The following is a 26,060-nucleotide window of genomic DNA, read 5'->3' on the forward strand; positions in this document are numbered from 1 at the left end:
TTAATGAAATCCATGGCTTCTGAAAGTGTAACCAAAGAAATATTCCCTTTATAAATCCCAGAGAAGATTCTAATCTACAGGGCTTTATTAAGAAACATTGAGAAAATGTAAAGCACTGTGCTTACAGTGCCTTACAAAAGTATTAACATCTAGCAAACTATTTCACATTTTGTCACGGACGGACAAGCACCAACTGATTGTGGAGAGCCAAGCGCAGACAACAGACCAGGAGGGTCAATCTCAGTGAATATTTAATTTAAATAGAAACTTAGCAATGAAAAAGATCTCCAACAAAACATAGGAAGGACCTAAAATAAAGAAAACCTGTAAGGAAAAAAAAAGGAGGGAAGTGACGAGAAAGGAATAAAATCTGGGTCCATTTGAGTTCAATTAGTAGCATTAATTAGGGAATTAACTGAGGTAAAAATATTAAAATAATTCAGTGATAGTTGCACAAAGGGAAACCAAAGCCAGATAAAGAATGACCAAGCAACATTGGAAAGGAATACAAAACCAAAAGTGACAAAAGTTAAATAGTATTATGAAGTTTAAGAACCACACCCAACATGTCAGTGATAAAGTTGTGGAAAAGTTTTAAACAAGGCTAGATTATCCAACAATATCCAAAGCTTTGAACATTATGGAGAACTAGCTGCATCCAAAAAACAATTTCAGGCACTACTGCAAATCTACCAGCCATCCAACTAAACTGACAGGCTGGAAAACATTAATGAGAGAAGCAGCCAAAAGGCTTATGGTAATTCTGGAAAAAATGCAGAGGAGGCAGAATCTGTTCAACTATTAGTCATGCCCTCCACGAATCTGGTCGCTATGGAGGAGGGGCAAAAAAAAAAAAAAGAAAGAAAGAAAGAAGCCCTAAGAAGTCCAGTTTAAAAGTCTGTCAGAAGTGCCATATGGGCCATGCCAAAGATGTGGAAGATTCTCTGAGATGAGGCCAGAATGAACTTTTGAACTGTTATGAACAAAAATATATGTCATCATCCCCACAGAGGAGCAAAGAGGAGGTATCATTATGCTGTGGGGATACCTTTCTTCAGAAACAAAAAATATCTATTTTTTCAATAATGCACTACTTTGTGTTGGTCTGTCACATAAAAACTACAACTTAAATTTTAAATGAGAACATGTACAAAGGGCATGAATCCAAGGCACTGCATTTCACTCGCACACAAAGAAAAATATATATATTCTCATGTGTTATTAAAGGACCAACAGTAAATCTAATTTGGAAGGTTTGGGAGACAAAAGGAAGGAAACGGAGGATTACTGAGGTATGTCTTTACTGTATTTCTTGCAGGTCAAGTGGAAGTCTGGTTGCTGTGCTGTTTAAACGTGTTCTCTATATGACAGACGGCCCCCATCCACTCCACTCTAAGGCATTTTTTTCCCTCTTTTTTTGATATTGTCACTCTCAATCTACTTTTTCACTGACAGACAAATGAAAGACCTTTCCATGGTTGGCAGCTCATTTCACTGGCAGGTGGCACACAATTAGACACAGCAAATAGAAGCAAGAGGGGGGAGTGACATGAGAAGCATTAGACAAAGTTGTAAATGTGGTCAGGAGGTTTTGTGTGAAAGCATTTCAAAAATAATACACTTTGCTGTGGTGACTAATTTGAGGCTGCCAGCTTCCATTATGGATGTGAGCTGTGAGGACGATGGCCGGCCATGGCGTGTTCTGTGGCCACTTCTGTTCAATCTGTCATCAACACCCAGGAGACCTCTGTCCTGTCAGCTGTCCTTTCTCCACATACTCCTCCATGTTTCCCCCTCCATTCATCAGGATCACCTAGCCCAAGCTCAACAACAGAATACATTAGGGACAAAGAAGTGTCCGTTGTTGCTCATTTCAGAACGTGCTTTGCTCACCCTTCAAGGGAGTGTGTTTGCTGAATTTCTCATAAACAATGTTAAATCAGTGGCAGAAATAGAACATTTGTGCAAAAGCAGCTAAAAAAGGACAGCCAGAAGAAATCTGGGATCAGGGGGAGCTCAAGCTTGAAATCCCTGCAGCAGCAGGTTTGTAAACAGTCAGATCCAGACAGATTACTGTGCGGTTCAATCTAATCCAGGAATGTAAATAAACTAAAACACCACGACAGTGCTTGAGAGACCATTTCAAACACAAAAAAATTCCTGGTGAAGAGTAAGAGCACAAAACAAGTGGGCTTGAAATAAATAACGTGCTCCAGTCATCTTGGAAACCATTACTGCCATCCTGCATACCTGAGATAATCCTGATGGATTACGATAACAATTTTACGGTTACTTGAGAGACCACATGCATCCAGGTTCATCAACAATCACAAATCTCTTTTTGATTTTCATATTTCCCAGATTGTCACTAACTAATGAAAAGCATGATGCTTTTACTTTAAACCAGTGGTTTTACTTTAAACCAATTAGTCCTGCATGTTTTTTTTTTGTTGATTTTCCCCCCGTGGTTCAAAAAACTTACTCAGAAATAGGCCTCTATAGAACTTGATGATATGCTGAAGAGGTAATTCAGTCATTTGATACAGCAGTGCAAGAGCAGGGGCACATCTAAAGGCCAGAGTTAGAACTCATTGTTTTAAAAATATTTATACCAAATTCTATCATTTTTTTTCTATCTTAGTCAAAGATCAGTTTAGATCTCAAAAACATGATCAAGTTTGGGGCACCACATGGTTCAGTGGTTGAGCAGAGGTTACAATTCTCAATCCATGTTTTCCTCTTTTTTCTCTGCCCTTTCTCCTGTCCAGTTACTAATGAATAAAGGCCTCTAGAAACCTTTTTAAAAACAGTGAATTCTAAGCATACACCAAGTAAAACCGTTACATAAATGTGACAATTTTCACCCAAAAAAATAAAGGGGGAAAAAAAGTTTTGAAGTAGCTAATAACTGGTGCAAAACAATGGGTGGAAAACAATGCTTGAATTTAAATATAAAATCCAAATTGTTAGATAAGAGTTCCAAAACAAAGTGATGAGTGGGAGAATATAAGTGATGTTTAATGCCTACTCTCAAAATATCCAGGTTGTGACTTTCTTACTCTGAAATCAATTTTCAAAAAATAAGATACATTTGCAATAATGATTCATGGCAGTCATTTTCAGGTAGTTACATGTTAGTAGCCAACTCAACATCTCACCTGTCAAAGGACTGAAACTGCACTGGCAGCACAGCCTGGGCCTTTGCAGCACAGTCTGGGAAAGACACTGGCTCAAGTCCAGCCTCCACACCCTCCAACGGGGCGGCAACCAAGCTCTTCAAAATCTCCTTGACATTAATGCCCTTCTTGGACTGACTAATGCTGATGACGGAGGAGGACGATTTGAGCACTTCGACATTAGAGGGTTCAGACAGAATCTCCTGGGACTTCTTCACCTCAGAGGAAAGTGTGGAAATGAGCTCATTCACAGCACTAACTCCTCCCACTTTATGATCCAGGCCAGACCCATTAAGGATGCTGGCTACCTGCTCATCCCCAATCCCAGAGTCTGTGTGGGGTAAGCAGGTTTCTATGTGAAGGTCTTCAGAAGGCAAAAAAATCTCCTTACTGCTTGTGAATGAGAGTGGTGTTTCTGTAGAAGAAAGACACAAATTAGGGAGTTTCAGGCACTGACATGTATACATAAAATAAATAACAGCCAAAAAATGTGCCATTGATGCATACAGTGTACGATCTAAAGGTAACAAGAAGTGTATTGCAAAAGTATTGCTGCCCGTTGAATTTTTTTTACAGATGTTGAAGCATTACAACAAGAAATTTCAAATTATTTCTTTTTAGGTTTGATTTTCTGAAATTCATTTTATTTCTAAAATAAATACGACAGGGTTGATGTACATTGTGTTGTGAATTTGCGCCATTTAACCTGATGCCCGAAATGCAACCATCTTCGTCAACCAATCAGTAGAATGAGCAAATATTCTACTGATTATTTGACCTGCTTTAAATTAAAACATCTTTATAATGTTAGAAGGGTCCAGATGAAATCAAGATTTAAATTCAAATTTGAATCTGTGGCAAAATCTTAATTAATGTCTACTGTATTGATGAATGATTTTTGTGCTCTTTTGTTTCTGTGAAAAAAAGATAAAAAGCAATGTCTTAATAATTAGGACTCATCATAATAATAGTAAAATTAAATAATGAGAACTACAAACCTCCAAATCTGTCCAGAACCTAGTTCCACTTATTAATGTTACTGCCTTTGGTTCTATGAGACCTTCCCTAAATATAAAAACAGTCAAAAATATGATTAAATGTGGCTTAGCTGTAAAATGCATTACTATATGTAACTGATGTACCAAAGCAACCCATGTGATAAAGATAATTTGATCATTTTTGAACCAGTATTTGTGTTTATAAGTGTGAATACAATGGCAAACACATTGCTAAAAATACTGTAGCAAATACTTTTTATTGTCCCTATAATGAGTATTGTAATAAATGCCATAAAACATTTTTATAAAGATCTTGGTCCATATTGTTTATCAGTAGTCTACAGATGCCCTCCATTCAATATCACTGAGCTTGAGCTATTTTGCGAAGGACTCAAATGGCAGTGTTTAGATGAGCATAGTGAGTTGAAACATACACAAAACTGTATAAAAACTGTTACTGAAGTGAATGGTAGTGGTTGGATACGAATGCATATCACAGCTTTCATATCCTTATCATCAAAGTCATAACCACATAATAACTCTGTATCCTAATGAAACACATTGTAGTGTGGCTGCAATGTGGAAAAGATAAACTGGCATTCATACTTTTGCAAGGCACTGTGTTTGTTTAATAAAATGGAGAAAGATGAATTCAGTACCATCTAAATTATTAACAGAAAGAATGCATACGAGAGATAGCTTTACATTCAAAGCCAAAGAGCAAATATTGCATACGTAGAGTAAGCCACATGCCGAGGGAGCCTCTAAGATCTCTTTCCAGAGGCTCTGATTTTCCAGTGAGATTAACTTGACTTTTTTTCTTCTTTTGTGTTAATAAAACATGATTCATTGTTTCTGCCTATATATATATATATATATATATATATATATATATATATATATATATATATATATATATATATATATTATGATTAGCATGGGGAACTAATAGATAACATCTTAATACATATTCCAACAAAAATAACGTAAGGCTAAGAAAGTTTATCTAGTTCTCCAATTATTTTTGAAGCGTTCCAGAAGCTCCTTGTCGTTTTGATTGTAGTTTATACCAACCCAGTGGTTGCTAAAATGCAAGGGCAAATATATTAATATTCATCACATGCCCCCTAACGCGGTCAGCAGGGCCTGATTTAGCCTGCAAGTCGACTAGCTTCCTGGTCCATCAGACAATCGTCTGCCACATGCCGTCTGGAAAATTCCCCTATTTTCTGGAGAAATTTATGAAGGCGGCAGTGTGCCTTTCTCCTCCCAGCAACCTCTATGATCCCATTCTCCTCTGGTGGATTGCTTGCCTAATGGGCACTGACAGATGGGGCTGAAAATAGCAAGCCTGGCTCCACTGCCCCAAAAACCCACTGCTTTTTCATCTCTTAACTTCTCACAGCTTATCTTCTTTGCGTGGTCTCAGCTCTTTAAATTACACTTACATATTCCCTTTGGCCGCTCTCCCCTACTTCTATTTTCTTTTATTCACTTCACCTTTTATCTTAATGAAAGTTGATAAGGTATGTTCACTCGTACATTTCACAAAACCAATTTCCACTGCTGCAGACAATGTGTTAAACCTTTGAGGGCAGCCAATGATTTCCTTTCATGTGACTTAATGTATGATTTATGATGCCAGGCACTTTCTGCCTTTTATTTTAGAGTGGATGTTGATGCCTATTCAAGTTTCTAACTTCAAACTTCAGCACAAGTCTATTTGCTTCCACACTGAGTTGTGTGCAGTGCAATTAGCAGAACTCATGAATAAATCATATTGAGCTGATGGAACACAGGCAGGGATATCCCTGTTGTTATAGTGAATGAGCACTCAGCTCCTACAAGCTGGCAACAGAACAAGAGAAAACATTCTGGATACTTAGCCTTTTGTTAATCAGGTACAGTCACTTCAAATTAAGATTAGACGAGCAGAAGAATGGATGCAACCAAAGAAAGGGGCGTAGTACCTTTGCTGGTCGGTGAGTTTATCTCCTGGCGTACGCTGCGGCCTAACTGACAGCTCATCTTCCCAGGCTCACACTGAGGCTCAAGGATGTCGCGGTATTTGGAAACCATGAGGACAGAGATGAAGTACACAACAGCCAAAGCCAAGAACTGGGCTTGTTTACTGTCATCCTGTGAGAAGACATCACCATAGTTATGTAGCTTTCTATTCAGATGGCTGGATTTTCTTACAAACACAAAAGTGCATAAAAATACAATGCCACAACTTTCCAAAAATAGACTTAACAAAAAACATCCTTCTTTGTAGAATAGTTATTCAACATACTAACAAAATATGCCTATTGTTTTCCAGTAAGTAAGACTTATTGCACATAAACTCAAGTTTGTCACAATATGAAAGTATTTACTAAGAAATCAGTTAGTGACAGAAACCAGACAATATTGCGCTTCATTAACCTTGACTGGTCCCCAACCCAGGTCCTCAGGGCTCACTCTACTGCATGTTTCAGCCGTTTCCCCACTGAACCACAGTTGACTCAAATGATTGCATTACATCCTTGACATACCTTCAATTGCTGTGGAAGCTTGTTAATCGCCCATTCATTTAAGCCAGATGTGTAGCGGTAGGGAAACACGTAAAACATGCAGGATACCACTGGTTTTGGTGTCAGTAAGTGAAGTCAGGGAAAGCATAAAAGGTGTAAGCTATTTATTAAAAGCTATACTGTCCACACCAATTAGTGACTGTGGTTTATTTCAGCCATGAACGAGTGAGAAAAAGCAGTTGCAATGTTGCTTCGTCATAAACTTTGTCACAAAAGGCAAGTCTTCAGAACACACTTTTTTTTAGAAGAAACGAGCAGCAACAAATTTAACAACTTTTTTAGAAGTTTTTTTTCTTTTTTTTTGGTTTTTGGCCAACAGCAGATGTTTGCTTCATATTGTCTAATTGATTACCATTCATGGCAATAAGAATAGAAAAACATTATCGGGAATCCAACAGTTCAGTTCCTACAAAGAAATTAGATTATGCTAAACTGAAAGCTTCATCACGTCAAATACTTGCAAAAAACAGAAACTGTTAATGTGTCACAAAACTGACTGATACATCTCTAAATTGTGACAAACATTTGCATGTCGTCTGAAAAGGATCAAACCAAAAAAGTCCAACTTCAATCCTCAAGGGCCAGTGTCATCTATGTTTAAGATGTGGTTTCTTAAACATACTAATAGACCTTTTCAAGTGCTGGCTAATAACCCATTTATCCGATTTAGGTGGGTTGAACTAAAACATGCAGGACTGAGGCTCTTGAGGACTGACTTTGAACACCATTGTGATAGTCTGCTCAGGCTCACCACGTCCCGAAACACAACAGCTCGCAGTCTGTTGATGTCCACATCCTGCAGCAGCCGATCAGGATCTTTGATTGGAGACAGGTTAGTAGGGCCAGTCTCCCCAGATGTCTAAAAAAGAAATTTATCATCACTCAATTTGAAATTATTTGAATTTTTTTTTTAATATATTTTTTTTGGATTCATAAAAAGCTGGATGTGCAAGAACTAAAACCAAAACAAAAACCACATGGTAAATTTTGAAAATGATCATGAAATATTTAACTAGCTGAAGTAACAGAATTTAGATTAGCAATGAAACTTTTTATTATATCATACCTTGCAGGTCACAGCATTCTGCAAGATTTCCTGAGTCCTGTTGTTGTGCCTCTGTCTAAACTCCAGACAGTTCCTTACAGCCACACAGCAGACTGTACACAAAAGACACACCAAGCACACAAGCAGGGTCCTATTTCAGAATCAAATGAAAATTAAATGTTGATAACATGCATGACCTCTTTAAACCTAATCAGTTATCTCTGATGACTATTTGTTCCAGGCTGACGGGAAGGGGTGCAGGAGGAAAATCAGCAGCCAGACTGATTTCACACTAAAGCAGTGATGAGAAATTGTATGTTTGGAAAAAGGACACTAAGTCTGAAGGCTATTTGCCGTCTCCTAAACTGCAACAATCAACCAAATGCGAACTTACAAATACACAAAACCAAAAGGCACAAACACAAGGATAAAGATGAGACTTTATACAGACAAAAAACAGTTAACTCGAGAATGATTTAATTCCGCATGTAGCAATCATTTATTTGTGTTTGAGTACAATTCACTATTGCTTAATTACATTCACTGAAAAACAAGATATACAGAAAGGCAGAGGAAACCTCAGATTCCCACATCTAACAAAAACACAAAAGGCATTTGCGAAGAGAACACGACTGCACTGCAGATCAGTCTCTCTGCTCTCTGGGAATTTAAAAATAAAAACTGCAAAGAAATCCTCTGCATTCTACAATTTACTACACAATTACCAAAGGATCCTTAAATTAATTAGCTCTGCTGATCAAACAGGGGATTTAAAGGGATTAGAGGAATTAATATTATGTGAAGCGAACACTATTGTATCTTCAAACTCAATTCAATTTCTGTTGTACATGCATGAATTAATGATACTGTAATTTCCATCCCCTCCTTTGCACTGACATTCAGTCAGCAGGAAACCATCTCAGGCAAACAGAACCTACCCAGTCGGAGGCACTGGCGCATCAAACCACCAGAGGACATGTTCTTCTCAGCCTCGATCTCGCTGAAGTTCAAGGAGCTCGAAAACACCAAAACATCCACCATAACCATGAGACGAGACAAGAAAGTGATGGCGGTCTCTGAGGACATGCCCTGCGTCGCCTCAATGTTCTCCAACTCAGACTTGAATGATTAAACAAGAGAATTAAGTGTAAAACATTTAGTTGAGAAGTTTTCAATTGAACCAGTAGTCTTTAACAAAAGCAAGGCTGTAAGTATCAAAATGTTTAGTACTGAAATAGATTGGCTTGTCAATGCATGTCATGGCAAATTAGGAACTACATAGTTCATTACCAAGGTTATGGTGATAGATGGGCTCTCTGACAAAAAGTGGACATAATATTCCGAAGACAAACCAGTAGGAATTTAAGAGTCTTTTCTAAAAAAAATATATCAATAGGGTGTAACATTAAAAGAAAGCATTTTAAATGGCATAAGTACTGACCTTGACAGTCTAGTTGAGTGCCAAAAAAAGATAAAGAAATATTATTAAAATCCATTTTGCCATAAAACGTCTCTGCTATTTATGAAATGGGAATGCAAGTAAAACAAAAACAAGGTTCTTGAAAGGTCAAAGTTATTGAAGTGAACAAGAGTATTTACAATGAATTCAAAATTAGGATGATCACAAGATGATCACAGAACAACTACCTGTGGACATGCTGGTGAATTTCAATAGATTGTCATCAAAACATTAATTCAGTAATTCAAAAAGTGAAACTTATTTATTGCATAGGCTAATTAAACAAAGACTAATATATACGAAATGGGTTTTTTTATTAATTTTGATCATTATGACAGCTAACAAAACCCCAAAACTTAGTTTTTCAGAAAATTTGTAAGTTAGCCGAAACAAAAAGAGACATTTTTTAATACAAAAAAAATGCAAAGTGGCGTATACCATAATGGAGAAGCTGACTTGACAGTTGCTCACCCTTCACAAGGAGGGTAAGCAACAGAAAATTTATTGCTAAAGAAGTTGACTGCTCCAAAAGTGTTATATCCAGACATATTAATGGAAAATATAGCAGAACAAAAAATGATTGGTTGGAAAAGACATATCTGCAACAGTGATAAGGGCAGCTTTGAGTAAAGTGGAAAACAAGTTGATTTATAAGTTTGGGGCAGATTCCAGAGACAAGGACTTGAACTAATGCCAGCTCTTCAAAAGCCACAGCACAGAGAAATATCAGGATATGATTAAACTACTCCTGAACCAAAAACAATTATAACCAATGAAGAGGCTTGTTTGAGTTTAAGAGAAAAAGGCTGGGCTGTTGCTCAGTGGTGGAAAAGTCCTTTTTTTTAGCTGAAAGTAAAATTTGCATTACACTTTTAAAGTCCCAAACATTTTACATATGTCACTATATGTAATCTGAAAATAAAACCATTTTGGATTGAATAAGTACCACTGCATGCACATGCTGTAAATGCAAGACAAATATAGAGCAAAGTGGTTGCACTTAAGATCCACTAGATGGCAATATTTCCTTTCCCTTGAGTGGGATACAGCAGCACTTACAGAGGGAGAGGTGGCCGCAGAAAGAAGGGGCAAAATCCCTCCACAGGCGATGATTATGTTGTCTACCATTTGGGAGATGAGATGGATTGTGTTGTGGACAAAAATGATGTTTTCATTGCTATTAACAAAGTCCATGACAGATTTGGTGCAGTGGCTGCAGAGAGAAGTGGGAACAAGGTTATCGTCATAACAGTTTTTTTGGGGGGGGTTGCATATACAGTATTTAGTCTGAGCCATTCTTATCCGAGCAGTAATCGCTATGCAGAAACTCCTCTCCAAAAGAATTACAGGATTACCCCATTGATCATGTTTAAACTCCCTTCAAAATTACTTCAGTAATACACTTAACACACCTTCTCCAGGCATGGACATCACTCTCCAGAGCAAATAGCAGGTCAGCAAGCAGTCTCTGGTGCATGGGTGACCATTTGAACTCTGGAATGCGGAACATTGTAGTGCGGGGACCAGGGCTGAACTGATGCCGTTGTTCCTCTGTTATGGGGACGGCCCTAAAGCCAAGGTCTGCTCGTATGTCCTTTTCCAGCTGAGAGACTGGGCGTCCATGCACACTCTGATGGGAGAGCAATTTATCACCAAAACAAATACAGCCTGGAAGGTACATGGAGTGTAATGCTTGTAGAAAGTGGAGGATAGATGGCAATCCAATAGCTCTGATGATGACCGCAATCATAAAATAAAGGGCAATTGTCAGATCATTCACCATGAAAAACAAAAACTGATGGTTTAAAGTATTTAGTTATGCAACATCTTTCTTGCTGATACAATAAAGTGTATTATGTATTCAATGAGACTTCTAACATAAGATGAATGAGTCAGCAAGATGCAGCATAAAACCTGTTTTAGAATCAGAAACAATGAATTCAACATAAGCAATGTTGTAACTGGAGAGAGAAAAATGGCCTTAAAAGTGAAAGCTGCATGTTGTCAGTGACCCAATCTAGAGAAAGAGCTTAACCTCTAAAAAAAAAAAAAGCACAAAAGAGGGAAAAAAGAGCCCTGAGCAACTGTTGTAGAATAACGTGTTGTCTCTTCCTCCCTTATATTGCCTCAGTTAACTATTCCAGCAACCCAGATTCCTGAGTCTCAAAGGGATGATGCCTTATGTGCACCAGGCCTTCCTGTCCCCATTACATCCACAGTGCAGAGAAAATGATCTCTGTGGCTCTGTTGATACAGAACAGTGCACTTGGGGCCAAACAGTAACCACCTCCTTTTCACCTTCCTGTTTGACGCAAGGGCTGCTATGTTATTTTTTAAAGTCATTCTTTGTTTCCCTATGTTTAAGAAGTTGTCTGTCTTATTTGATCATTTGTTGCAAATGATCAAATATCTTACAGGAACTTAGGTAAAGGAAATATTGGATATGAATTACTTTATAAACTGAGAAATGCCTTAAGATTTAGCTTTCCTGTGAATCACTGAATTGTGGTTGTAATATGACTTTTTCTGAGAACTGCTTCACATCTGTGTTGCATTAACTCAACAAACCTTTGACACCTGTGGACAGACATTCCAGCCCAGTACAATTGGACTACATTCTACAATTTTTTCTGTATTTCTTGTTTGTTTTCTTTAGAAAAAAGAAAACCTGTTTGACGTTACTCAATACAGGTTGTCTACTGAATTAAGACCTAGGGATTGGAAAAATAACGCCATCACTTTAGACTTGTTTGATCATGCGGCTCTCTTGCTGTTGTTTGGTATTTGTCTTTTAAAACATTCTTTTCAAGTTTAATGTGTGAAAAATGAATTTATCATCTCTGTAGGATCAATTGAACACAAACACATGAGAAACATCTCCTTAGTTTGATGCCAGAGTCACCATGATTCCTCTCAGAAACTGCCTATATACAAATAGGACTTTCTTTCATAAGTTGCTTCATTTACCCTGTGAAAGTGTTTATTAGCGAACTGTAATTCTATGGACCTAAGACAGTCTCAGAATTCACAAATGCACAGATCAAGATTCACAAATGCACAGAATGAGATTCAGAAATGCACAGTGGAATATCCATAAATGCACAGAACAAGATTCACACTTGTATTTTTGATGCAAACACAAATATATCTTGATTTACAAGCTGCTTCTGATCCATGACTTGCGCTGCACTTGCAAGTGAATTTTGAGAAGTCTCAATCCACAAATGTCTTATATATATGTATATATATAAATGGTATATCTGATTGGATGATCAGCAACCAATTAGATAACTTCCTTGTTTCAGCCAATCATATGAACAGAACTGCTTCACACTGTCATGGTTGCTAGGCAACATGAGTAAGGCTGAAGTGGGGGCGGGGACAGTTGGTGAAAGCCAGACCTATAGACAAAATAACATAATAGACGTATTGCTGCCTATTGCTGAGTTTCAGACACGTGACTCAGATGACTGGCGAAATTCAGATGGAGGGCCGAAAGTGGATTCTCCGGTTCGAAACAAAGCAAAATTGATCACAACGCCCTAAATAGGCTGGAACAGACGAGGCATCTCATAAAAATACACATATATTTAGGACATGATCCATATTATCTTGATAAAAAAGTATTCTCTTATAATCTTGAGGATTTACCAGGTGTCAAGGCAATTCACATAACTAACTATCTGGAGCTGCCGAGTTCATATTAGCCAGAAGAAAGTTTTCAAAAGCCTGGAGCATACAGTTATTTAGTTTCAAGTTGAGTCAAGCATTTAGGATCAAAAGAAGCATTAAATGACTGTTGACTTTTTTCTGTTGGGTGAGTAGTGAATTGTACTATTTTAAGTAATTAGTCTATGATAGCAATGCTATGCTAACAACAAACTAATCCATGTTATTTCTATGACGCGTATTTAACTCCTGTTGATAAAATTCTACCTCATTCCAAGTCAGTTCGAGAAGAAAAGGATCTGCGTTTAATTCAGCAAAATGGGTCTGATAGATTTTCTGATAGAGGAGATCTCCGAGTTTTAGTGGATGACTACGCAATTCCTGCGATTGAAGAATACATCCGTCAAATCCCGGAGGAAGATTGGGAGGATTTGGCATTACGATATATAGATGAGGGCATCAGAGAGAGGATCAAATATCTCTTGAAATATCTGACAGGTGTCTTTTCAAATGTGGTTTTGGACATGGTTGGGAACCAGCAGCTCAAATATCGAGACTTAAAAGCCACATTTGAGAATATAGTTTCTCAGGCCTTTGCCCAGGCTTTGGGCATTGAAAAGACTATTCTAGTTGAGTGCACAGAGATATTTAACATGCTTTTTATAAAGCATGTCATATCGACAGTGACATCTCCCTCGGATGAAGAGGACCCCACCAAGTTGTTCAAGGTGGGGTTAGGATTCAGTTCTTTGGTGAATCCTGTTATACAGGATCTGATAACAATGAGGCATAAACTTGAAAAGCTGAGAAAATCATTCGAGGGAGAGACAAAAGCCACAATACAGCTTTTTGTAAAGTAGTTAATGTGTCGAGGAATCAGGGAGTCTAACACATGTTGCTGTCTTAGCTACCTGAGAAGGACACGAGAACGCATTGTTGACCAAATCTGGGCTGAAATTGAGGGAGAGCGTTACAAAATCCAGCAGAAATGGATTTCTGCTTTCAGTGATGTCACTAAAACCTTGGGCTGTTCTGCTGGATGGACGCTGTCTTTCCTGGTCGACAATGTCACTGTGTCGTGTCTAGAACGTCACCTGAAAAAGCACCAGAAAAAGAGAGGCAGCTTTGTTACATGGCTTTTTTCTAGTGCTGGTCCATGAGACGCTATTTTTCCTAATGATGGCCAATAATGTCTTGCTTCTCTGTGCCTCCGTGGGTCCGGCCCCAAAACACCTCTCTGTGCTTGTCGTTTCCAGCCCCAAGAAGCCTCCAATTTCAGCGACATTGGAGGCCCTAGGGTATCTAGGGCTAAGATACCCTAGTGGAGGGTTAAGATACCCTAGTGGAGGGTATCTTAGCCCTCCACTAGCAGAGGAAATCTTATATTTTTGAATAATAACAATATTTGTTATTAATCTGTTGCTAAGAAATTAGCATGTTTTCTGGTAAGGAAGTGCCACAAAATAAACATCAGATGTTTACTTTTGCAAAACTTGCCGACTGTAAATTTCTTGTGTCCAAGCAGATAATCAGTATTTCAAAAGAGATTATGTTTTATAAACAATAATTAATTTGTTAAGAGATGAGCCTTTTTTTTCCTGGTAATGAACTGCCATGAAGTATAAATCAGGTTTTTACATTTGCGTTGAATGTCTGTTTTATCATATATTCACCACAAAAAAAAATAATTAACATTTTCACTTTTCTGAAAAATTCACCATCTGACAATTCTTCTTAAGTAGTGTAAGATAAATAGTACTTCAAAAGTGCATTAGATATCTTATGTATTTTGAACAATAACAATATTTGTTGTTAATCTGTTGCTAAGAGACGAGAAAGTTTTCGGGTAACCAAGTGCCACAAAGTAAATATCAAATTTTTACTTTTGCAAAATTTACCAACTATAAATTTTTTGTGTCTAAGCAGACTAGCAGTATTTCAAAAGGGATTATGTTTTCTAAACAATTGTTACTTATTAACCTGGTGTTAAGAGATGAGCGTTTTATGTTCTGGTAACGTACTGCCACGAAGTTTAAATCATATTTTTATGTGTTGAATGTCTGTTTTGTAATAGATTCTCCACCAATGACAAAAAATATGTATTTTCACTTTTCTGAAAAATTCATCAACTGCACAATTCTTGTTAAGTAGTATAAGATAAATAGTATTTCAAAAGAGCAGAAGAAATCTTATGTTTTTCGAACAACAATATTTGTTAAGATGAGCATATTTTCTGGTGGCCAAGTGCCACGAAGTAAACATCTGATACTTACTTTGCAAAAAATAACCAATTGTAAATTTCTTGTGTCTAAGCAGTATTACAAAAGAGCTTATATTTTATAAACAATAATTAATGTTAAGAGATCAGCCTTTTTTTTTTCTGGCAACCAGATTTGTGCATTTGCGTTCAATATATTAAACAATGACAGAAAAAATTGATTCACTTCTCTGAAAAATTCACCAACTGCAAAATTCTTCTGAAATAGTTTATGACAAGCAGCTTTTAAAAAGAGCAGAAGAAATCTTATGTTTTTTGAACAACAATGTTTGTTGTTAATCTGTTGCTAAGAGATGAACGTGTTTCCTGGTAACTAAGTGCCAAGAAGTAAACATCGGATTTTTACTTTTGTAAACTGTAAATTACCAACTGTAAATTTCTTGTGTCTAAGCAGACAAGCAGTATTTCAATACTGCTAAACAATAATATTACTTGTTATTTAGTATTAAGAGATAAGCATTTTGGGGGTTTTTTTCTGGCAACAAACTGCAAGAAAGAATAAATCAGGTTTTTACATTTGCGTTGAATGTCTGTTTTATAATATATTTACTACCAATGACCAAAGAAAAAATTTTAATTTTCTGAAAAATTCACCAACTCACAATTCTTGTTAAGTAGTGAAAGATGAATAGTATTTCAAAAGAGAAGAAGAAATCTTATATTTTTTGAACAATAACAATATTTGTTGTTAATCTGTTGCTAAGAGACAAGAGCGTTTTCCGGTAACCAAGAGTCAGTAAGTAAACATCTGATTTTTACTTTTGCTAAATTTACCAACTGTACATTTCTTGTTTCTGAGCAAATAAACAATACTTCAAAAGAGTTTATCTTTTGTTAATAACTTAATTTGGTGTTGAAATGGGCGTTTTTTTCTGTCAACGAACTGCCACGAAGCACAAATTATATTTTTACTTTAGTGTTGAATGTCTGTTTTATAATGTATTCACCATCAATTACAAAAAAATAAAAATTTCACTTTTCTAAAAAATTCCCCAACTCCACAACTCTCAAGTACTATATAAGACAAGTAGCATTTCAAAAGAGCAAAAGAAATTTTATGTATTTTGAACAATAACAACATTTGTTGTTAATCCGTTGCTAAGAGACGAGAGCGTTTTCAGGTAGTGCCACAAAGTAAACATCTGATTTTTATTTTTGTAAAATTTACCAACTGTAAATTTCTTCTGTCTAAGCAGATAAGCAGTATTGCAAAAGTGCTTATGTTTTATAAACAATATTTGTTATTAACTTGGTGTTAAGACATGAGCGTTTTTTTCTGGTAACGAACTGCCACGAAGTATAAATCACATTTTTACTTTTGTGTCGAATGTCTGTTTTATAATATATTTACCACCAATGACAAAAAAAATAAAATAAAATCACTTTTCTGCAAAATTCACCAACTGCACAATTCTTGTGAAGTAGCAAGTAGTGTTAGATTAAGTAGTGTTTCCAAAGAGCAGAAGAAATCTTATGTTCTTTGAACAATAACCATATTTGCTGTTAATCTGTTGCTAAGAGATTAGCAGTTTCTAGTAACCAAGTAAATATCTGATTTTTACTTTTGCAAAAGTAAAAATCAGATGTTTACTTTGTGGCATTACCATTAGCACAAACATTAACTGCCCACATCAGCAGTAGCTTTTTCCCCAAAATAAGCTTTTCAGCTATTTTGTTTATTAGCCATGTTTAGCACACTGAATGGAGGAAGTCAATGCAAGACAAAAAGGTAGTTATACCCCACATGCCACTGGCAGCATTTAGGCTAATATTAACATTTTGGCAAATTTTAGCTTATACACTTATTTTAACATACTGAATGGAATAAGTCCATGTTGATCAACATGTTAGTGACTCTCCACGTGCTATTGAGTAAACAGCCGCTACTAAACCTGCAGGACTTGTACCAGGATTTGGTGATGGCTCTGACCTCCAGAAGTTCTGGTGTAGGCTCACACGTCATCAGCTTCTAGTCAGTCACTTTTGTAAAATTATATCACTTAATAATTCATTACTTCTGAATCACATTGATGCTCAGGCATTTCCTACATCTACTGAGATGTTTTTTTTCTTTTTTGTTGAGAATTACTTTGTTTTTAATGTTTGTTTCTAATATGGATAAGTTCTGTAGATCAGTCATCACCATTTACAACAACTCTTTGTAGTTTAAGCACACCTGTTACTGTGGCAATCGCCTGCACCCCCAGCAAAGATTACGTTAAAAACATAGCATTCAGTCCGTTACAATATCAAGTTTCCAGGCTTGATGTTTATTTGTCGATTATTAATCAGCACTTTCATGAACACAGCCATGGTTGATTGACTAGCTGTACTTAGTGCTAGTGGCTAACACGAGTAACAGTTTAGTCCAAAGCCTTTTTTACTAAAATAAAATCTTTAGTGTATGTCAGATACACTACACATTGCATATTGATCTGTTTAGCTAACGTAAGACTGTGTAGCAAACAGGCTTCAAGGTGTAGAAGTTGTATCTGTACTGCCATTATGCTATACTTGGCTAATGGGAAGCAGCCTACTACATAGAATGGGTATCACCCAATAAAAAGCGGCCCCTCTGGTAAGGTCCATTAGGCAGGTTTAGTAAAAATGTTTAATTATTGTTACCTTGAAAAATATTAAAGTTTATACAATTGTAAAAACAAGAACATTTTCAGTCTGATTGCCCTGGTTGATGTAGCTATTTGTTTAAAGTAATTAATGTTAATGTTTAAAAAAATCAGGAATTATATTTAAAGCAGTACATCAGTTGTTTATTAAAATGTTCAAAACAAACTACATGTATAAAAACCTCAAGTTGAAAATCTCGAAAGGTCTGGGAATCCTTTAAAATTGACATGTTCTATGGAGGACAAAGTCTTGGTGGATCACATTCTTTCACAGGATGCAGGAATTGTTCTCACAATCTGAAGGATTTCATGCCTAAGTGATTCCTGAGGGAGGCAAAGAAATAAATATTTTCTTTTAATCACTTGCTGTCAGTTAATTTCTTTTATTATATCCAGGGATGTACACACCCCTGAACTATAAGTTATATATATATATATATATAAACATCACTTCTTGTTTCTGAAAAGCGTGACTTAAGTTAATTATTACTTTGCTATAATTTATCAATAAAAAAAACCAGGGCTTTATAACAATTTACACACATCTACAAAGGCTATTGTTATCTTGAATAAATTCAACTATATAGAAAGACGCTAGCCTGGCGCCTTTATCATGCAGAAGCGCTAGCATAGTTCAGTAGCACAGCTTTCTCACTAAGATCGCTAGCTAGTGTTGATAGTTGCACAATTAAATTGCTTAATATTAATAATCATAATATGGGGATAAACAGCTAAATATGTTAAGATAGATATCCCACTTACCGCTCCTCTGTCGCTGCCAAAGCCAGGCTGAGGTCTAAACTGTCTGTGCTTCGACATGGCTACAGCCTGTTGGAATGGGTTAATGTGATTGGCTGAAACATAAGGTACCCCAACGTGGGGGTCTGCTCATATGATTGGCTGAAACAAGGAAGCTATCTGATTGGTTGCTGATCATCCAATCAAATAGACCATTTATTAAAAAAAGACATTTGTGTATTGGGACGTCATTGGAGTCTCAAAATTCACACACAAATGCAGCACAACTCAGGCCAGTAGCAGCTTGTAAATCAATATATATTTATGTTTGCATCAAAAATACAAGTGTGGATCTCATCCTGTGCATTTGCGGATCTTGTCCTATGCATTTGTGAATTATGAGACTATTTTTCAGTTTGCTTCTTTACACGGTAGGAGATGAGAATACTACCTATACATAATGCGGAAGAGCAGATAAATCTGTATTTTACTTGAGGTGGCAGGAACAAGAACAAAGTTCTAAGAGGTAAGCTGCATAACTTCTGGAAAGTCCTTAATGTAATCCTTCCAACTGCAGGTTTTGTTAGTGTAGTGTAACAATCAATTAACCAATCAATTTTAATCAAATTACATTGTTCTTCAACATCTTAAATGACCCATTTTACTTGTATTTTCAAAACTATATAGACCATCACTATGGACTCAGGAAACATTTGTTTTTGTTTATAGCATGAATGACCTCAAACTCCACACAGCTATCATTTCAAATATCCCCTTTCAATTAAGTACTGCATTAGAATGAATCAGCATCATTACTGTTGGGTCTGTTTTTTGTGGGAGAAGGGCTTAAGGGATTCTACCACATGGCATTATTTCAATGGTTGGTAATGTTCAGCTTCCATCATTTTAGAACAAATCTGTAAATTAAATGTTTTTTGTGTGACTTAAATACAGGACAAGACTAACCTGTGTTGTGGCTGTTGTCTGAATCTTTTTCATCTCCTTGTCTTTGCCATCATCTGACCTTGCAGTCTCAGAGGCGTTGCTCCTTGTCTCTACTGCACCATTTGTCTTATCAGCCAGCAATTCCCCTTCAAATTCTGTTGAACCATCAGAGGTCTGCAGGATTTTGGAAAAGCCTTCAGTTTCTGAGTTCATGAGTTCAAACTCCTCCTTTACCAAGATGTTGGGTAAGGAGCTGCCTGTCATGTGAGCCAGAAGGCCAATTTCATCCTTGGATCCAGTGTGATCGGGAAGCTCTGAACTCGGCAGGACCAGAGGCTCAGCTAGGTTCAGATCCGGTAGGAGATTGTCCTCAATGCTGCCCGTCACCTTGCCAAACAGGAAATTGTTACTGTGAGGGATGTCGTCCTTCTCATCATCCAGTGTAATGAGAGGGGCAGCATTCTGGTCATTCATACTGCCCTTTGGCATCAACATACTGCTAACATTATTGTCGAGCTTCCTCACAACGGCACAGTAGACATTATCCAACAGAGAATCCACCTCAACCATAGGCCTGTTCTCAGATACTCCCACTGTCTCAGAAGACAGCTCTGTATCATCCATCTTCACCTCTGTAGCTTCCACCTTTTCAGCTTTGATGTCCACAAGAAGGTCATGAACTGCAACTCTGACCCCATCTAATGTATTCTTAGATCCCCCGAAGTCGCCCTCAGACCCCTTCCCTTCAGTCAGCAGGTTGCGCGAATCGGCACTCTCATAGTCTGCCTCGCTGTCGGGGGTCTGGGAATGATCATCAATTTCTCCAATCTCAATCACACCTTTGATGTTTGAGGTCTGAGCAGAGAGACCACAGATGGTGCTGACCAAACCCTTCTTTCCTTTCTTTATGTTTTCCTCCTCCTGACGTTGGTACTCTTCATACATCTTTGCTAAATATTCTTTGTGCGCCTCATACGTCACCTGCAGAGAAAATTTTATGAAATACATATAGGATATACTGTCCTCTAAATATTATTTAAATAGTTGGCAGATTACTTAAAAGGTCTGCCTCAGCAGCAGAGGTCAGTGTTTCTCTCTTTTGTGCTGCACTCACCTTAGAGTGGGCTATAGAGAGAGTGTCCACCCACACACGCCATCCTCCCCATTCATACTTAATGGCATGATAAAGCAGAATACGGAATATGTTGTACATCATCTCAGTCATTTTCTGTTCTTCTGAGTTTTTGGGGTTAATGTAGCCGAGAGAAAACATCCAGTCTTGCCATACAGAGCACTGCAACAGACACCTGTAAAATTCAAACAGTGAAAACAAATCTGCTTCATGTAAACTGGATAAAACATTAACAAGTTTATGCCTAGTAAATATTAGATAATACTTTATAAAAGAGTTATGCCAACAAACTTGTCAGCTTCTGTATGGTAGAGTCTTCTTGCCTTAACCTGATATTAGACTATTTAAATTACATAGTTTAATGTAGCCCTATGAACTTCACACCTTCAACGTCCTAGTACAAGGTTTTGTGAGGTTGAAGTGTGATTCTTCGTTTCCTTCAGTAACTGAACATATTTTGGCATTTTAAATTACCAAAATAGGTTTCATAATGAAATTTGTTCATTTGAATTTTGTTTCAGTCTATTTCTCTGAATCTATTTCCTTTTTAATGGCACACTACAATTTGATCCCTATAAAAGCTGAGCGTCAGCTTTTGTTGATACCTCAGTAGTTAGAAACATTGAATATATTTATTAGACAAATTACATAAAAGTTTGACAACCAATTAAAAATCTAGTACCAAAAACAAAAATACGTCTTGTCATATTTCCCCTGACAAGGGGTCATAGTCATGACTTTCATATATGTCATGACTATAGATACTTTCTTCTCTTACAGGGTAATTATATACAGGTTTCATGGATTCTCTGCCTTTTCTCCTGGATTCATTCATTGAACTGTCAGATATTTAAAAAAGCAAGTGAGAAAAATGTGGTCTTAGTCTACTTGCCGTCTGTTGTCTCGACTGCTGCTGAAGAGTTTGATCATATCTGAAAGGAAGAGCCGCCGAACCTCCATCAGTTCTGTGCCGGGGGTGGAGCTCTTTAGTAAATTTGCTACAACCTTGAGAATCACTGAAAAAAATACATTTATAAAAAGAAATACACACTGTTAATTCCAGCAATCAATTACTGTGGAAGGCAGAGCAACTTGACATCAAGCAGGCTTACTTGGATTCTGAATCTTGACAGTGGAGTCAGGCTCAGGATGAGGTTTGTGAACTACCTGTGTGCACACCTGCTCTGTCAAAATCTGGGATGAGGAGCAGTGAAAAGATTTCCATCACACTCAAACAGTTCATAATAATTGAGCATTTATGGGAAAAACAAACAATGCAGTTACCTCATAAAGGGTGTTGTAAGTTGTAACAGACACAGTGTTGGTGTGCAGCATAAGCCTCTCGCCCAGAAGAGTAAAAAGGCTGTGTGTGTGCATGATTTCCACCTTCCTTCTGTTAATACACACACACGCACACACACAAAACGGTGAAGTGGTGTGTTTGGAACTTCCTAAGCCACTCAAATCAGTGAGTGCCATCAGCTTGCCTCCCTATGCTCATCCACAGGGAGCCAGGCTCTAGAGACAAGTGTCAGGAAAACCGCCTGCTGTCATAAATTGGGTGAATTTTGTCGGAGGTGTATAGGATAAAGAAGTTAGCCTGTCACCAGGAGTGGCTCAAGATACCGAGGCATACTACAGGTGAATAGGTTCAACAGTGACAAACTGAATAAGAAATGCTGTCAGCCAGTGCTTCTTTGTTCGACTTTTTTTTTTTCTTTCACGTTGTAAAGCTTGGAAATTGGGCACTTAGAAAAAGAGCACCATTTCTTTCAGCTGCATAAAAATGGAAATTTGAAATGAGAGCAGACTGATGATGTATTGCCTACTGAACTGTAAAGCACAAATGTTAAAAGAATGAAGAGAAAAAGACTGGCTTTGCTTTCATGAGATACTATACACAATGTCAAGATTTTTCCTGACAGAATATATTTCCACTGAACTGGATGAAGGCAATTTAGTTACAAACCACTGAAGACTTTGTTCTTAAATTTTATGTAAAAAAATTGTTTGTATTAATTCCAATGTTTGTATTTGCAGAGAAGAAAGAAAGAAGCATAAATTTGACCAAAATTTAAAACTATGTGACTTTCCTCTTTACATGGCTTCCAAAACCAAGTAGTATACAGATACAAAGTGTTTGATTTAAAATGACTTCTCAACCAAGCGTAAACATTGTATCATTGGTACCCAAACAGTACGATTTACACACTTGTCTGCAAAAACAACCTGGAAATAAAATACTGTGGGAAAGAGTTGAGATTTACAAGTTGTTGTTTTTTTCTGCCTGCAGAAGCATAACTTGGCCTTATGCCTAACCTTATTTCACATTCGGCATTACCACTCCCTGGCACGCCACTGCTGTGAGCACAGCATCACCATTTATCCTCTCTGCTCACCCTGCAACCTGCATTTAAAACTGTAAACCGTCCATCCAAAAGAGTTTCTTATTATCTCTCTAGACATGATGTACTAACATTTTTGTATTTTTTTCTTCTTAACTGGATCTTGGGCCTCATGCTAATTAACGAGTAACGGCATGATGCAAAGACTTCACTTCAGGAGACAAACAAGATCAACTCATGTCCACAAATAAATACTCTAATCATTGTAAAAGAATCCACTTATGCACATTCAAAATTAATTATATACATCCTAATTGCATCCAAGTCATAGTACATTAAATTCAAGTTGAGTTTATAATGGCAGTTGAAATAAGGTTACCTAAGCAAACCTCACAGATTTTAGTTTGACTCTTTGACTTGCTCCTTTAAAGCAAACATGTCGGCTGAATGTCGACTATCAATAAAACAATTTGTTATTGGGTTGAAATTAGGTTGCTACACACTGCTGTCGTGTTTTGCAATACAAAAGGAAACCGTAAACATGTACAGATTCTTTAAAAGTTGCTGTGGTATTGTCAGATGAAAATCTACTTTATCAACAAAATTTTATCTCAGTTGTGGTATAAGCAATTAAATAAAAAACAAGTTTTTTTAATAGTCAGATAGGATTTTAAGAATACTGACTTTGTGTCAATATAATCAAGTATGCGTTGACAGGAGAGATTAGGACATTAAATATCTAGGCTATGGCCATCAGGGTCTATGTGAATGCTACAATCCACCCTATGATGAGTTTAGCATTATTTACCACTAAATCAGAAATCAAGTCTGAGATCTGATCTAAAAGTTGCAATACAAAACTAAAGCAAGAAAAACTTATTGTGGCGAAAAAATTAGATAAGTAAACCTCAAGATTAGATATTCAAATAAAGTGCAATAAATAACTGACCTGGGCGTAATCAATAAGCCTGAATGAAAGATTATTGCTGCTCCTCCTCCCCGTTAGACACTATTTTGTAGAATCTGAGGCTATTCTGAAAAGTGGAGCACCCCATTTCGCAAAACTGGCATCAAGGCAGATTTTCACTGGAATTTTTTCCGTTGAATAAAATTTTAAGGCCAACTTTATGATACACAACATTCTAATATACCCTTGCATACATTTTGATGAAAGCAAGGTTATAAACATATACTGTATACCAATTTCAATTCATGTAAATTATTTATCATAAGAGAAGCAAAATATTGCTGATCTAAATCATAGCAAATGGAATTGGTTACTTACTTGTGTCCCAAGTGCTTCAGAAAATATCCAAGTACTTTGAGGGATTGTACACGAATATTTTCACTCTTAGAGGCCAAGAGCTTGTAGACTACCCTGGAATAGACACATGATGCAAATTAACCAAGAAGCATGGTCTTCAGAGAATTAACTGTAGTCCCATTGATGAAGAGGCACTTCACTGGCTGGCTGACAGCCTCTTTCTTTTGGAACAAATTTGCATATTTGGAGGTCTGGATAAAATCAGTAATCTTTTCTTTTGAAGAAACCAAAGTCATTTTAATGTATGTATCTGCAACTTCACAGCTAACATAAGGCAAATTTGACAATTTAATATTGCAATCTCATTGTTTTATGTACTTTTATGTCCTGCTGATTATTTTTATTCATTTATTGAACAGACAGTAATGTTGTGCAGTGAGGTATATTGTGTTCTGTCATGAAATCACCATTTGTGCCTTAATCGTATGTTTTGTACACTCCTCACCGTATTCCATTTCTCTGGTCAAAAGCAGGGATCATAGAAGCTGGATGCTCAGACATGAGAGCTACCACCAACTGCAACACATCATGCAGGTTTTCATCCTGTAGGCACACCATTACAGAAACACAGAAGAGACAGAAACAGTAAAGAAAACAGAAGTTAAAGAGTGGAAATGCAGTTTGAGAGTTTTTTTTTTAATGGAAATGCATCATCCTCCAGCAATTGTGAATTTGCCCACAGATATCCCAGTATACATGTAGAGTTGCAGAAGCAACATAAGTAGTTAAATACATTTCTTAGGTTTCCAGTTCAGTTGGAAGATTGAATCCTAATTGTCACCAGTCAGAAAATGAACCAAACTCCAAAAATATCTTGCTTTTTGTGGCCTGCACTTCACCACCTGGTAATCTGGAAAGATCTCTACCTCATGGCTTTAGCTCTAGAGGTAGGTTGCAGTTTTCATGTTCTGGGCAGACAAATGCTTTCCTAATCCCCTTATCATTAGAGGTCCTGGGGATTAAGAAAGCCCCTAATCTGTAGAGGTCCAAAAAAAATAAGGGAATTGCAGTTTTACAACAAGTAGTTGCAGACTCCTTACCCCACATCAGCTAATGGAGAATAGTTGGACTTGTGCATTGCAGACAAAAATTGAGTTGCTAGTTAAAACAAATTGCTGATCGAAGAAAAATTCTGAGGAGGATTTGTGACAATGCAGTGAAGAGCAGGAGAGTGGCATAACATCACTGAGTGAATTCCCTTGGAGGATGGAAAGAGATGTGTACCTCCTGCATTGTTAGCAAATAGTTGAGGATGCTCTGCAATTCATCCTCCTTCACACCCCGATCCTAAGAGAAAACAAAATAATAACGCATTGAATCATTCAGAAGGGAAGAAAGCATGAAAGACATGTACACTAATAATCTGAAACAAGCGTTTCAGGTGCTGGTTATTTTCTTTTTTCCGATGTTTTTTGATAAAGAAAATTTCCATGTCGTGAATTCTCACTAAGATTTAACTGGGTTTTCCAGCTGTTTTTTATTCTCTAGTGAAACAGAGAATGAAATGTTTCTGAAATGTATTGTAGTGGAACAAATATCCGAACAGATTGTTTATGCTGGAACAATCTGTTTGGATGCTAGTAATTATGCCAGCCCAAACGCCAGCAGACACTTTTAGGGGTCCAGTTTTTAACAATTTTGAACGGTTGCCTTTGGATTGGCTCATAAGATTCCACTATACAGCTTGTGCATACAATCTACTTAGAATCCCGACTTTACCAGACTTTACTGACATTCACAATGAGAGAGAT

General features: G+C 37.0%; 1 protein-coding gene across 4 annotated transcripts in view; it reads right to left on the reverse strand.

The window, feature by feature from the left end:
• nbeab (neurobeachin b) overlaps positions 1-26,060 on the reverse strand; it is a 210,987-nt gene that overhangs the window by 108,195 nt on the left and 76,732 nt on the right. For 2 of the 4 annotated variants that reach the window (XM_044120830.1, XM_044120828.1), the window contains exons 15-30: positions 25,534-25,596; positions 24,755-24,852; positions 24,271-24,363; positions 21,925-22,033; positions 21,753-21,834; positions 21,533-21,656; positions 20,623-20,815; positions 19,530-20,489; positions 10,664-10,881; positions 10,311-10,464; positions 9,234-9,242; positions 8,731-8,911; positions 7,814-7,905; positions 7,499-7,606; positions 6,145-6,313; positions 3,159-3,591 (exon numbers count right to left, since the gene is read on the reverse strand). In XM_044120830.1, coding sequence (XP_043976765.1) covers positions 3,159-3,591; positions 6,145-6,313; positions 7,499-7,606; positions 7,814-7,905; positions 8,731-8,911; positions 9,234-9,242; positions 10,311-10,464; positions 10,664-10,881; positions 19,530-20,489; positions 20,623-20,815; positions 21,533-21,656; positions 21,753-21,834; positions 21,925-22,033; positions 24,271-24,363; positions 24,755-24,852; positions 25,534-25,596 — 3,086 coding nt within the window. Of the gene's footprint in view, positions 1-3,158; positions 3,592-6,144; positions 6,314-7,498; positions 7,607-7,813; positions 7,906-8,730; positions 8,912-9,233; positions 9,243-10,310; positions 10,465-10,663; positions 10,882-18,587; positions 18,654-19,529; positions 20,490-20,622; positions 20,816-21,532; positions 21,657-21,752; positions 21,835-21,924; positions 22,034-24,270; positions 24,364-24,754; positions 24,853-25,533; positions 25,597-26,060 lie in introns of all 4 variants that reach the window. The other 2 variants (XM_044120827.1, XM_044120829.1) reach the window with 2 other exon arrangements.

Source organism: Gambusia affinis, linkage group LG06, assembly GCF_019740435.1.
Source record: "Gambusia affinis linkage group LG06, SWU_Gaff_1.0, whole genome shotgun sequence".
NCBI lineage: Eukaryota > Metazoa > Chordata > Actinopteri > Cyprinodontiformes > Poeciliidae > Gambusia > Gambusia affinis.